The sequence below is a fragment of the Peromyscus maniculatus genome, chromosome 3, assembly GCF_049852395.1.
Source record: "Peromyscus maniculatus bairdii isolate BWxNUB_F1_BW_parent chromosome 3, HU_Pman_BW_mat_3.1, whole genome shotgun sequence".
Classification (NCBI taxonomy): Eukaryota; Metazoa; Chordata; class Mammalia; order Rodentia; family Cricetidae; genus Peromyscus; species Peromyscus maniculatus.
The window spans coordinates 13,915,679-13,930,665 of record NC_134854.1 but is presented as its reverse complement, the minus strand read 5'-3'; the positions used below and the strand labels follow the sequence as shown (position 1 = coordinate 13,930,665).

At 37.7% G+C, this 14,987-nt stretch overlaps 1 protein-coding gene across 1 annotated transcript in view; it reads right to left on the bottom strand.

The window, feature by feature from the left end:
- The window catches only part of Vwde (von Willebrand factor D and EGF domains), a 68,768-nt gene extending 56,095 nt beyond the window's left edge, over window positions 1–12,673 (bottom strand). The window contains exons 1-3 of the mRNA XM_016002756.3: window positions 12,496–12,673; window positions 8,062–8,246; window positions 3,989–4,220 (exon numbers count right to left, since the gene is read on the bottom strand). Coding sequence (XP_015858242.3) covers window positions 3,989–4,220; window positions 8,062–8,246; window positions 12,496–12,565 — 487 coding nt within the window. The 5' untranslated portion in view covers window positions 12,566–12,673. The remainder of the gene's footprint in view (window positions 1–3,988; window positions 4,221–8,061; window positions 8,247–12,495) is intronic.
- Window positions 12,674–14,987: the final 2,314 nt, after the last annotated feature.

Genomic DNA, 14,987 nt, shown 5'->3' with positions numbered 1-14,987 from the left:
AAACAATGTGTGCAATAAAAGAACTTCTGGAGGTATAATCATCCCTGATTTCAAACTCTATTACAGAGCTATAGTAATAAAAACTGCATGGTCTTGGCCTAAAATCAGACAGGTTGATCAATAGAATCTAATTGAAGATCCAGCTATAAATCCACACATCTCAGGACACCTGGGTTTTTTTTATAAAGAAGACAGAAATATACAATGGAAAAAAGAAAGCATCTTCAATAAATGGTGCTTGTCTAACTAGATGTCAGCATGTAGAAGAAAGCAAATAGATTCATGTCTACCACCCTACACAAAACTCAAGTCCAACTGAGTCAAAGATCTCAACATAAAACAAAATGCATTGAACCTGACAGAAGATAAACTGGGGAACAGTCTTGAATGCATTTGCACAGGAGACAACTTTCTGAACAGAACACTAATACCAAAGCATTATGATCAACAATTAATAAATGGGACCTCATGAATCGAAAAAGCTTCTGTAAGGCAAAGGACACCATCAATAGGACAAAACAGCAACCCATAGAATGGGAAAAGGTCTTCACCAACTCTGCATCTGACAGAGGGCTAATTTCCAAAATATATAAGGTACTCAAAAAACTAGACATCAACAAACCAAATAATGTAACTAAAAATGAGGTACAGATCTAAACAGAGAATTCTCAACAGAAGAATCTCAAATGTCTGAGAAGCACTTAAAAATACTCAGCATCCTTATCCATCAAGGGAATGCAAATCAAAAGGACTCTGAGATTCCATCTTACACCTGTCAGAATGACTGAGATAAAAAAAAAAACACAAGCAACAGTTTATGCTGGTGAGGATGTGGAAGAAGGGGAACACTTTTCCATTGCTGTTGAGAGTGCAAACTTGTTCAGCCACTTTGGAAATCAATATAGTCATTTCTCAGAAAATTGGGAATCAATCTATGTCAAGATCCAGCTATACCACTCTTGGACATATACCCAAAGTATGCTCCATCATACTACAAGGACACTTGTGCAACTATGTTCATAGCAGCTTTATTTGTAATTGCCAGAACCTGGAAAGAACCTAGATGTCCCTCAACCAAAGAATGTATAAAGAAAATGTGACACATTTACACAATGGAGTGTTACTCAGCTGTTAAAAACAATGACTTCATGAAATTTGCAGGCAAATGGATGGAATTTGAAGAAAATAATCCTGAGTGAGGTAACCCAGACCCATAAAGATATGAGAGACCCACTTATGAGTAACTATCAGTAAAGTAAAGGATTATCATACTACAATCCACAGATCCAGAGAGGCTAAGCAATAAGGAGGGCTCAAGAGGAGACACATGGATCTCTCTGGGAAGAAAAAATGGAATAATCATTGCAGGTGGCCTGAGGGTGGGTGGGGATGGCAACAGGAGAGATCAGATGGGAGTGTGGAGAGAGAGAGATAACTGGAAGGGACAACTGGAATGGGAAGCATTTTGAGAGTGAGGTAGAAACCTAGTGCAATGGAAATTCCCTGGAATCTACAAGAGTAACCATAGCAATGACTCCCTGTAATGTGGGATATGGAACCTCAACTGGCCATCTTCTTTAACCCGACAAGGCTTCCAGTGGAGTGATTGGGACATCAACCCAGCCACAAAACCTTTGACTACAATTTGTCCGGCCTGCAAGATGGGCTGGGGTAAATGTGGCACAAAGTTTGTGGGAGTGGCCAAACAATGACTGCTCCAGCTTGAGACCCCTGACCCTGACACAGAGAGGAAGCCCATTCCTGACACTACTGGAGGGCCAGGAACCAATCTGGATAGCCCAGAGAAACTAGGATAGAACCAAACATGATATATATATATATATATATATATATATATATATATATATATATATATATATAATATATATATTCCTTCCTAATGATACTGTACAGTCTGAGTTAGGTTCTCTGCATATATGTTATAGTTGTGTACATTGGTGTTCTTGTGGGGCACCTAACAGTGGGAGTGAGAGCTGTCTCTGACTCTGTGGCAGTTTCAATGTATTTGGCCCCCATAAGTTCACAGAGGTGGAACTATTAGGAGATGTGGCCTTGGAGGAAGTGTAGTCTTGTTGGAGGAGGTTGGATGACACACTCCTTTAATTCATACCTTGAGACTGGAGGGCATACCTTTAATCTGGGCCACACCTTCTTTTGGAAGTGTGTTATTGTAGGGGTGGGCTTTGAGGTCTTGTCTTCAAGCTTCACTCAGTGTGACAGGCAGTCGACTTCCTGTTGCCTCTGAGTCAAGATAAGGCACTCTCAGCTCCAGCACTATATCTGCCTGCATGGTGTCATGCCCCACTTCATAATCATTACAGACTGAACCTCTAAAACTAAGTGAGCCACCCTAATTAAATGCTTTCTTTATAATAGTTGCTGTGGTTATGGTGTCTCTTTACAGCAATAGAAACCCTAACTAATACACACTCTTTTGCCTGCTTTTGGGACCATTTTCCTCCTCCTGGGTTGCTTCGTCTAGCCTTAATATGAGGAGATGTGTGTAGTCTTATTGCAACTTGATACGCCATGTTTGGTTGATAACCCTGGGAGGCCTGCCCTTTTCTGAAGAGAAATGGAGGAGGAGTGGATTTGGGGGAGGGGAGGAAGGAGGAGCTAGGAGGAGAGGAGGAAGAGAAAACTACAGTGGGGATGTAATATATGAGAATATATTTTTGCTTTGTTATAAGTATTTAGTTTAAAGTAATTTTATATTCACACAAAAAATGAACAAAAAACATTTCTATATACACTTCTAAGCTGTGTTCTGCAAATCTTAGCACTTTCTAAGACCAGGATGTATTTGTCAAAATTAAGAAGGTGATTTTAGAACTACTTTAGTTTAAAAAAAAAACAAAACAAAACATAATTTGCCTCACTGATGTCATCTTCTGTTCCAATATTCCAGGAAATCACAGTGCATCACTCAGAATGATTTTCTCCAGTCTGTGACAGTTTCTCATTCTTTTCTATGTTGTTCCTGCTCTTGTTACTTCTGAAGCACATTACTCATGTATTCTCTGGAATGTTTCTTAATCTGGACTCATTCAAATTGTCTCATGAGTAGGCTAAGCACCTCTGGGGAAGATTAACATATCTACTGCAACCTCCCAGATGATGCATGATATCCCCCTGTTCTCTCACCAGGAATACTACTAGCATTGATCAAATACAGTATCTGCCAGTCCTCTTTGCTATGAAACCACTGTTGTTTTTCCCTTCCATACATTATTACTTGCAAGTAACTTCTGAAATCCAGATCACAACCAAAATTAAGGGAATAATCTAGATGACACGGAAACTAAAAATATTATTTGATGTTGTTTTGTTTGTTCTTGTTTTATAATTTTTATAATACTGAAGATTAAAACTATGTAGAGGCTAAGCAAGCACTCCAACATGGAAGTGCATTACAAATATGACTGCAAACTCTTCTTTAGCGAAACTGTGCATGTGGAATGCATAGATATTTATTCTCTTCTTTGAGAGCTATGTCTAGTCTATTTTTATGACTTGTTTGAACTGTCCCACTAGAGAGCACATTTATCTTGATCTTTACAGTAACTAACAACACCAGGGCTTAAGGTAAGTTTAGCTAATTAAAAATAAAATAATACAGAAGTCCAAAATTTCACAACTTTGCTTACTATCTGTCATGTCTTAATTTTAGAGAGGGGAAGGCAAGAAGAAATCACATTTCTTAAGCCACTCAGGAGTTACATGCAGTAAGTCTGCTTTAATACTTTCACCACAACATAAACTTTTGAGCATTCTAAGAGACTGATAAACATCTGAAAACTGACCTGGCCAAACGAAGTCAGAAAGTTAGCTTCAGTTTAGCAATAATGATAGACCAAGTCACCTGCTGATATTAGCTCAGTACAACCCGTCCAGAGTGCAAATGCACTCACTCACGTACATCTATCTCCACAACTAGCAGTTCAAAGTATTACTGATGTTGTCTTACCTTCAGCACAGTAGCCCATACATCCCTGAGTGGGCTGTAGCAAGTACACAAAAAAATCTCCGCAGTTTCTAACAGACACCGGGATTTGAAAGAGGCAGCAGTCTTTTTCAGTGCTGAACAGAAACTGCCATGTGGCACAAGCTGTCAGTTGCTTGATCTCTCCAGGAAGGGGCAGTGTTTCTGAATCACCCAGAGACAGCCACATGGGGGCCTGTGTTCCACAGTGGTTCATCTTTTATATCAGAGAAAATAAAGGTTGAAAATCCAATTAATTTCCTATAAATAAAAAAAACTTTACATTTTTGTAATCTTCAAATCTAATATAATTTCCAAAATAGTAAAAATTAATTTGTTTAAAAATTAAATAAATTGGGGCTGGTTATGAGGCATTGCAGCTAAGAGCACTTGCTGTTCTCCCAGAAGACCTAGATTTGGATCCCAGCATCCACATCATGACTCATAAACATTCTTAACTCCAGGTCCAAGGGATCCAACACTTTTTTCTGACTTCTCTGGGAACCAGACATGCATGTTGTATAAGCACATACATACAGACAAAACACTTATACACATCAGTAAATCTTTAAAAAAAAAAAAAAAACAGCTTATATGTCTATTGCAAGAGAAATTAAATTTAGAGAAAACTAAATTAATATATTAATTAATACTAATATAACCTGTTCAATGTAAATACTTTAATTTTTACATTTGTATTATAAATGAGAAATTCAACTTCAAATAATTTACTAAAACAGTGAACACATCTGTAGGTGAAATTCTAAACGGTCTTAGTAAATGAGAAACACAGAACCAAATACAGAGTTAAAGCATAAGAGATCAGAGCAAGAGCCATGACTCCCTTTAGCTTACCACTCGCTGCTGTCACTTCCCCTGACAGAGAGACCTGTGTGACCTGTCTTTTTATTGTCTTTTGTTTTGCCTTCTCATTGGCTCAAAACCCAACCACATGACTTCCTGTCCTTCCATACAGACCTTCAGGTCTCTATGGTTGGTACTGGGATTAAAAGTTCAGGTCACCTTGCTTGGCTGTGTTCTTGAACACACAGGGACTCTGCCTGCCATGTGATCAGATTAAGGGCGTGTGCCACCACCGTCGGACTGTATCATGAAACAAGACAAGCTGTGCAATGGGCGAGAGAGTGGAGGGATTATATGAGCGAGAGATATTGAGACCATGATTGGAAAAAGCACAGGGACAAATAGCCAAACTAGTGGAAACACATGAACTGTGGACCAATAGCTGAGGAGCCCCCATGGAACTGGATCAGGCCCTCTGGATAAGTGAGACAGTTAATTAGCTTGAACTGTTTATGAGGCCCCCAGGCAGTGGGACCGGGATCTGTCCTTAGTGCATGAGCTGGCTTTTTGGAACCTAGGACCTATGCTGAGACAATTTGCTCAGCCTTGGTGTAGGGAGGAGGGGACTGGACCTGCCTAAACTGAATCTACTAGGCTGAGCTGAATCCCCAGAGGAGACTTTGCCTTGGAGGAAGTGGGAATGGGGGGTGGGTTGGCGGGGGGAAGGCTTGGGGGTGGGAGGAGGGAGGACAGGGTAATCCATGGCTGATATGTAAAATTAAATTAATTATAAAAATAAAATAAAAAAATTAACAAAAACAAGACAAGCTGAACTGAAAGTGTGTTAATATGTAGCACAAATACCAACTGGTCTCAGAAATTTTTGCACAATTGCTGGAGATGATATATATTTGATGATAATTCAGAGTCGAGATGCGGCAAAAACCAGGAGAGAAGAAAGGTGCTATTTACAATCTGATACAGAAAAATTATTTAGCAACTTGAAAAACTAATATTAAAACTTGGTTTGAGGTCTAATATCAACATTATTTCTGGGTAGAAAAGTGTAACTCAATGCAAACTATGCTGGAAGAAAAGACACATTTTTTTAGAAAAACCAAAAGGCACATGAGTTTGGACAAGGTGCCCAGCATCCTTCCAGTGGTACTTAAAAAGCTCAGCTAAAATGTAAATGAAAATGCAACATCTAGGCAGTAATAACCAATAATCACTATCCAGGGCACAGTCATTAATCATGCTATCTCCACATTTAAAAGTAAAGAAAAATTTTAAATGAAAGGTTGACAGATGCAATTAAATAATAATTGTAAAATATAAAATAAGTAAGAGTTAAATGAAAAACTATTTGTAAGAGTATTTTTCAATATGCTGTTATTTGTTGTTACTTTACTGTATTTATTTTCTTATATTCAGGTCATTTTATTCATTTACAAACTCTAAGACCACAAATTCATAATTCTCAGAACAAATACAAATGGCTAATGTTTATGTGAGAATATGCAGTATTAAGAGATGTATTCTTATCTATTGCTATGATAATAAAAATTATCATTATGCTTTTAATAGCTTAAATATGTTCTAAAGCCTTAAAAGATATCATCATTAATTTTACTTGTCAAAAAATCTTATTAATCATACTAAAATTACCCTGATTATATACGTTATTTCTAAAATCACTTGAAATAATTTGTAATATAGGAACATGCTAATAATGTAACTAGCTACAAAACCATGTTGCAAAGAAAAATAAATAAGAGGAAACAGTAGGAACATGTTAGTGATAGTTACAAGTGAGGTGGACTGTGAAAAAAAAAAAACACTGCTATGATCCCTGATGTTTCTTTGTCATGTTTCCAAGGAATCATGTGTATTACTTCACACCAAACAAACAAATTTCTTTCAATGGGCTAGTATCATCCTCCGGACAAAAAGAAAAAGCTATTGACTGTCCACTTGAGTGTTGAGGCCATGTAGACAGTGGACACTTCTTCATCACCAGCAGTGTGATGGTATATGACCATATACTGAGTTTCAGAAAAAAAACAAGGGGAGCCATTTCATCTTTACATTTCTATAAGGTTCTAGAATCAACTAAGTGAGTCAAAGAGAACATAAATAGTTAAAAATGTTGTGATTTCCCCCAATTTTTTCTCAAGCTTTACTTTTAAATTATAATGGCTTTTAGTTTCTTTCTAATAAAATGTCACAAAAGTGATTTTTTAAAAAGGTAAATAAACAAAAAGAAAAGAAAAGAAGATAGCCTGACATAAATTCACATTAAATATTAGTAAAACTGAGTACTTTTTCTGAGGCTTTTTTTTTTACATTATTTTTGAAAAAGGAAAACCCTGCATCTAAATAATTCTCAAATATGAATGACAATAAGATAAACGAGTGTTCTGCTAAGACATAATTTTACATAATGTATTCTCACTGCAGGTATTAAATATAGCTCTGTGTCTTCTAGGTTAAAAAAATAAGAATAGTACAGTACAGAGTGACACAGAACACAGTCATTAGTGTTTATTATCAACTTGAGCATATTCTTGAATGACAATATTATTATAAAGCTACATATTTCAACCAAAAGCTGCAAATGCCTGCACAGTCCTTAGAACTCTCCATTAAGCTATCTGAAGGTTTGTGATAAGGCAAAGGACTCATTCTGTGGTAATATTATATGTGCACACACACACACACACACACACACATACACACAGACGCTCATGCACATGCCCAAATCACACGTGCTACATTGAAAAACACTGAAATTTCACTGATAGTCTGAGGATTTTTTTTACTTATGGAATAGAAGGTGATGGATTTGTAGGTTTTGAGCTGTCAGAGTCCATAGTTAAGAAAGGAAATGCCAGGTAGAAACTGAGAAGCACTGAAGCAAAAATTCAACAGCATTCTTTAAGGCAGTTTTCTTGAAGTTATATACCTGGATGTATGTTCAAATTTGACTCTTTGGCCTGCTAATGGGGTAACCAGAAGACCTATGCATAGGAATATATGTATTGCACATAATTTGGTGAATAATGATTTCTATTACATTGTGTTCCACAGCTGTGGAAATTATCTAAGATATTATGGTTCAAAACACTTGTTGCCTAAATGGAGCATAACATTACTATCATAGCCATTACCATTGAACTAGATATTATAGGAATATTTCAAATTAACTCAATCTACTAAAATGAAGATAACACTTCAGTAAGGGAAAAACATACCTCAATACATTTGGTTGGCATCTCAGCAGGTCTATCAAAGATGAGAAATCGGTACCATCCAGGAGTGAGAGAATGGTCACAGATCAGGTCTTGAGCAACTGACTGCTGGAGGTATACTGAGTCAAAGTGGACACTTCTGTAAGGACTCTGAAGAAGCTGGTAGCCCCCAGGAAAGCACTCAGGAGCTAGACAGAAAGATGAGAATTTTCATGCCATATGTTTTATTCATCAGCATAGCTGTCTTCAATTAAAAGTTGATTCTCTTTCCTAAAGAAAGTAAATAAAATCACTATTGCACACACACACACACACACACACACACACACACACACACACACACGCCATCAAAATATCAAGGACTCCTAGCAAGTCAAAGATGATTTAGCTTGCACTTTCTAGAGATGCAAGGAGCAACTGAAGACCTGTCACAGTGTGAGCTTGAGACACTTAAGCTTTGGGGTTTTTATTTTCATTTAACTTGAGCAGAGAGAGCAACAGGGTGCTCTTGAGTTAAAATGTGTTCATTGTGACCACAAGTCACCAGTCCTGAAAGGATTCCTCTTGGGTCAAGTCCTCTAGATTTCAATGTCATTACTGGCCCTCTTTGAACAAATTTTCCCCAAATCAGGCACTAAAATCCGACCTCTGCTGGATAGCAGAATGCAATACGCTCAACTAACTTTTTAGTGACATTCTTATCTTTGTAATTGTGAAGTATCTGCTACCTAAGTTTCCTGTATTTACTACAAGATTTTAGAATCACTGCAAGGGCCTTGCTTTTCCATAGATGTGCATTTTCTAGGAAGAATTTCATTTCTGTATTTCCAATTATATTGATAATTATTATAAATATTAATGATAAATATTTTATTAAGTGTATATACCATTATTTCCATTTAATTTTAAAAGAATTCTAATATCTTTCAATGTAAGAACACTTCACATGATTAAAATTTAAAGACCTGATATTAAAGGGTAATATGTTGATGTATGTTTGCATGTGTGTGCAGGCATGCTTTATGGTATTTACATGGGTCCTGGGCATCTGAACTCAGATCTTCACTCTGGCAAAGCAAGTGTTCTAACCACTTAACAATTTTTCCAACATATAACTCTATTTTGATTCTATGTATTATTTCTCCTTCAGTATCTTTATAGTCCTTACATTTCTTCTTGTACTGCTTTAAATAATATTCCCTAATCCAAAGCAGCATAAGGAATAATTGTAGGGGACATTACTGTGTGACATTACCAGTTTTGGAAGGGTATATAATATTTAAATGAGAATTTTATTTCACTATATTTTATTTTATTGAGAAAATTCTTAGCAAATAGAATTTTTAAGTCATTTTATAATTTCTTTCCTAAAAATGTACTTGTCTCATACAGAATGTTGAATAGAACATTTAAAAAACATTAGTAATGTAAAAGTCTCCCCTCTTAAAAGTCTTAGTCCACCCTTGGCTCTAGAATATATCTCACAGTTAAGCAAGCATTGTGATGATGTCTAGACCCTCACATAAGGACAAGCTTATCTTGGTCAAGTACTGAACAAATAGCTTTACAAATCTTTCGTGATCATCAGTGTTCTGACTTGACACACTCTCTAGAAAAGCCTCAGTATATTTCCCTGAAAACAGAAGCTCCTATAAATTTACACTCCCTTTTGTTCATCTGCTTTCTGATATGATTTAGGTCAACTAAGCAGCTTATAATAAGATCTTCGATACTTGGATTTCAAATACTTTGACAGAATGTGCCAGGTAATATATAATAGGTACAAAGTGGCAGAATATGCAAACGGGCTTTCCATATATTTGTTACTTATTGTAGATTGTTTTCTGGCTTACAAAATAGACAATACCATGGTTATCTAAAGCTGAGAGTTCAGAAATATATTAAGACACTAATTAAATTGAAATCAAACTTCATTAAAATTAAAGATTTGAACTCCATGTGGTGGTACATGCCATACGGTGGTGCATAGCTGTAACCCCAACATGCTTAAAACGAGAAGGAAAGGAGGAAAGGTTTTAGGCAAGCATGTGCTATATAGTAAGACGCTGTCCCCCCACAAAAGCAAAAATTGCTTGTGTACTGAAAAGCATACAGAAAACAAAAAGACAATCCACTGGACCTAATGAGAAAAATAATTGCATATTATATAAGTGATGAGAGATTCGAGTGTAAAATGTGCAAAGAACTCATACAAGTCAATAAAAAAGCCAAGACATTTTATTTTATTTTATTTTATTTTATTTTTTATTTTATTTTATTTTATTTTATTTTATTTGGGGGAAAGATCTAAGTAGGGCTCTTCCCAAAGAACATATGAAAATGTCAATATACAAATGAATAGGACATGCTTGAAACCATTAATCATCAGGAAAATGCACATCAAACCACAGTAAAATAGACCAGCTGACATCCACTGGGTTGACTAAAGTCAAACTGTCAGGTAATGCCAAGTGTTAGCAGGTATGTGAATAAATTGAAACCTTCATATGCTATAGGAATATAAAACAGTGCAGCCACTTTGGGGAGACACTGGCTATTCTAAAACTGGTTAATCATAGCTAACTTCTGACCCAGCAAATCTCCTTTTTGTAAAAATAAAAACGTGTTCCTATAAATACTTGCATAGAGATGCTCATAGCAGCCTTATCTATTAGAGCAGAAAGACAGAATTAACACAAATCCATCAACAGAAAAATGAACACACAAAATGGACTGTCTCCTTACAGTGGAATGCTCTCCAACCTTACAACAAATGAAGTTCTGAGCCATACTGTACCATGGTAGATCTTTAAAACATTATATTATGAGCAAAATGATAGCTTTAATATGATCTTGTTTATATAAAATACACAGATTAGACAAATACCTAAAACAGAAAGCAGAATAGTGATTACCTATGACTGGGGAGACAGAAAGGCGGATGGAGATAATAGCTTTGACATCAAAGGGCACAATTTTGTTTTTGATTCTAAACTTGACTACACATATCTGAGGACAGGTGTATGTAACACCATAGTGCCCTTCAGGTGAGTGATATGCATGCTCTATGAAACATCCTAACAGAGCTGTTAAGTGTGATCTACAGTAAACTTAGAGGCATCATTCTAAATATTTGAAAATGTTAAAATATGTTCACAGGCCTCTTCTGGAAACATAATGGCTGCATATGTAGTACTTATTACACATGAGTTTTTAAAGTTCTTTATAGCATTTGTCCTATGGGCTAGGAAGGGTAAAAGGAGAAAGAAAAGTTGATCGAATAATGAGCTTGCAAATGCTTGCAAGGCGTAGGCGATAGTGTTCCACAGCACAATAAGGTGACGACAGTTGACGCAAGTGTGCCATACACTTTGTAAAGAACTAGGAAGAGAAGAATTCAAAGATTCTCAGGAACAATGGCTACGCAGCTTTAAGAAGACAGAAATAGTAATGACTGGATGCCTGTAACCAATCACATAGTTCTGTGCCTATGAATATGTACAACTATCGTGTTAATTTAGGAAAGATCTTTTTGGAGCACCTGCTAAGTTCAAGCAAACTTAAGAAGTCACAGATGAATGAATGACACCTGGTTAAGGAAATGCATTTCCAGAAATAAATTGAGTGTGGATGACCAGTTTAAAAAGAAATTCAGGTGGGGAGATGCCTGCTTCTCCCTCACCTCTGCTCTTTCAGACCTAATTTATGTTAATAAAACTGCTCAAGATTGACATGATGATGCAAAGATAATTTTATCTTCAACCTTTAGAGATGTTGCGCGTGGCTTTCCTTCAAGCTGCGGATAGCTGTATGCGTCATTTACTTCTCTAACAGAATAAGTAACATACAAGACCAAGTGACCTTTTGTTTAATAGTCTTACCGCTGGGAGCACAAAGAATCTCAGAAAGGCTAAGAGATGTGGCTCTGTTTTGTGTCATTAATGTCACTCTACTGTACACTTTTCTGTCATGGTTTGATGAAGTTTGGAAGAGGGTATTCTTCCCATCAAGTTCGCTTGCGCAGCAGAAAACTGACTGTACCAGATGATGGGAAAGCTAACATACACAAAACTAGCCCAGTGGTGTGTGTGGAGATGTAACTTGCACCAATTGTTTCCAGAGGTGGCCTGGGAGTGGAGATCATTAGTTTCTAACTAATTCGGATCACTTTCCTGTATAGTAGCCGGCAGATTCGGCATAGGTTCTTGAAGCAAATTAAACGCAATTTAAATATCAAAAGATCAGCGGGGGTGGGGGTGGGGCGCAGGACCAAGCGGAGAGAAGGCTCAGGCAGTCTGAGGGTAAAAGGAAATGCAAGGAGCAGTTGTCTGTGAAAGGCACAGAGATGGTGCCAGGTCAGCAGCACGAGTCAGCAGAAAAGTCGGTCCTCATGCCCAGGTCCAGGCTGCCTCTGTGCTGCCCTCTCCAGCTACCTACCTTGCTGGCCTTCCCCGATGACCAGGAGCGACAGCGCGGTCACCAGCCGTGCCCAGGCTCCGCCCGACATCACGTGCGTCCCAGAGCGTCTCACAGATGGGAAGAACCTGGCCTCAGCCCTCCAATCCCCGGACTTTCTCCAAGTCTGCTTCTGCTGCAAGTTCTCTGTCTGCAATGTCCTTCTATGGGAGACTTCTGGTCCCTGGCGCCAGCCTCAGACTCCTCCTCCCAACCCTGGCTACCCTCCTCTCTGAAAACCACGCCCAAACTGTGCCCGGGACCTGGAGCATCTGGCAGGCTATCGATATCTCTCACCTTGGGTGTCACCTGCATTACCATAGCCTGCTAGGATCTCTGGGATGTAGTTCTGACACATGGGGTTTTACTGTACTAATAAATACTGAGAAACTCCTCCAGCGTGCACTCTCCAAGAAGTCTAGACTGTTCTGCTGGGGTCTGGAATGAATTTTGTTGTTGCTGTTCTTTGGCCGCAGGGTGCCACAACTTAACTTAGGTTGCCTTTGGACTAACAATCCTCCTACTTTGGCCTCTTGAGTTCTGAGATTACGGGAAAGAGACATCACCATCTGGTTATAAACTTTTTGTGTGAAGACCAGATGTCAACCTAAGGTGGTGTTCCTCAGGACCTGTCCACCTGATTTTAAGATAGAGTCTCTCGTTAGCCTAGAGCACACCAAACAGGCTAAGGTGGCCATTGAGGTCCAGGGGTCCTGACCAGTGCTATGATTACAAGAAGGCTTTCTTGAGTGAGTTCTGGGGATTGAAATAAAATTCTTATTTCAGGGAAAGCATTTTACTGCTGGAACTGTCTCTGACCTTGTGGGTGCATTCTTAATCTTCTAGCAGTCTCCGCTGCTTTGCTTTGCTCCTCTGGGGGAACTAATTTCCCAGAAAAGGCCCTTTTCCTTGTCGGGTCTTAGGACTCACTGATGAGTAGTGGAGGCAGGAAGGAGAGAACAATTTGATAAGAGTGCAGTGCCAGCAATTTGTGAGTTGAGGGACTGATGAATCCTAGAGCTGACTCGGTTGTACAGTGCTGACCCAGGATTCTTCAGCAAATAACCACATAACCTTCCTCATTGCCCTGAGAATGATGTCCCATCCTTTGAGTTTTCAGAAGTGTAGTTGACTCTGTAAAGAAAGCAGATCCTACAGTGTGTGTTTTAAAATAAGTCCTTACTCTTCAGAGATTTTTGTCCGGAAGGCTGAAACCCAGAGTCTTCTGCCCCATCACCTAGGATTTTACCCTGACAGGCCTTTACCCAAGGGGAAAAGAAACATTGGTTAACAAAGGGTGTCCTGCAGGGATCTGCTGGACACCAGGTTCAGATCACATTCTCCCCTAGAGAGCTGTATAGTCAAGGTGGTATTAGATGGTAAAGACAAAAGATGCCACAAACATTAAGAAATTCTGTTTTAAATGCTATACACCTTTTTTAAAATATAAATTTGAAAGAAAAACTGTCTCTAAAAGTTTAAACCATTTCTCATAATTGAAGGCATTAACCCGTTTTGGAAATAAGTTCTCTCTGGCACAAAAAACTTGCTTATCGGTTCTTTTTCTGTGGCAAATGGGCACCTAATCTTCCAAATAAAACAAACCTAACCTCTTAATCTATTATGATTTGCATGATAAGTTTTAATACAGGCAGAAAAAAACTCAGAGATTTCTGAATTTGTGATTTTTTTGTTTCAGTTTACAAATAAAATTGAGAAAGAAAGACAAATCATCAATCATCTTTTTTTTAATCTTCAGGGATAATATAATAAATAAAACCAGGATCAAATCATAGCTAGTGCTTTGTGAATTAAATTAGAAATAGCTGTAAAAAGAATTCTAATATATCCTTGAAGAAAAATACCACTTATATGATTTCCAGCAAACATACATATACAGTAGAGTGGATCTTTATTTTCCTCTCAGGGAAAGAGTTACAGCTGTCAGTCTATGAGTTTACAGTAGGCTTGGACCAAAAACCAATTACCCTCTAGTAAAATTAACTAACATGCAAAGCATTAAACATTACTTAGAAATGTTTCTCACCCCTCAGTGAAAATTAATCTTGGAACTTCAAGCATGCATAGAAGGGTATATTGAAAGAAACCAAAGAGCAATAAAATGTTCTGTCATGTGTCATGGTATTAATAAAACTTAGTATAAAGCTCAATTTCTTATAGTTTTATTGTTGAAAAGACAAAAAAATAATGTAAGTGTGATGGCCTCATCAATACTCACACAACTTGTAAAGTTTATTAACTATCACTGAGAGAGAAATAGTAAGAGGCAGTTTGGCACAGTGAGTGTGGGAGCCCAGGACTCCTGGGCTCTGGTTCCAGGTCTGAAGCACACTTCTTGTTTTTGTAGATTAAACATCATGCTCATGTCCACTTAACTTCATTTTTTCTGTACAGCAAAAATGAAAATAATACCACATGGAGTTTAAGAATTAAAAAAGTATGTGTGCTTGTTC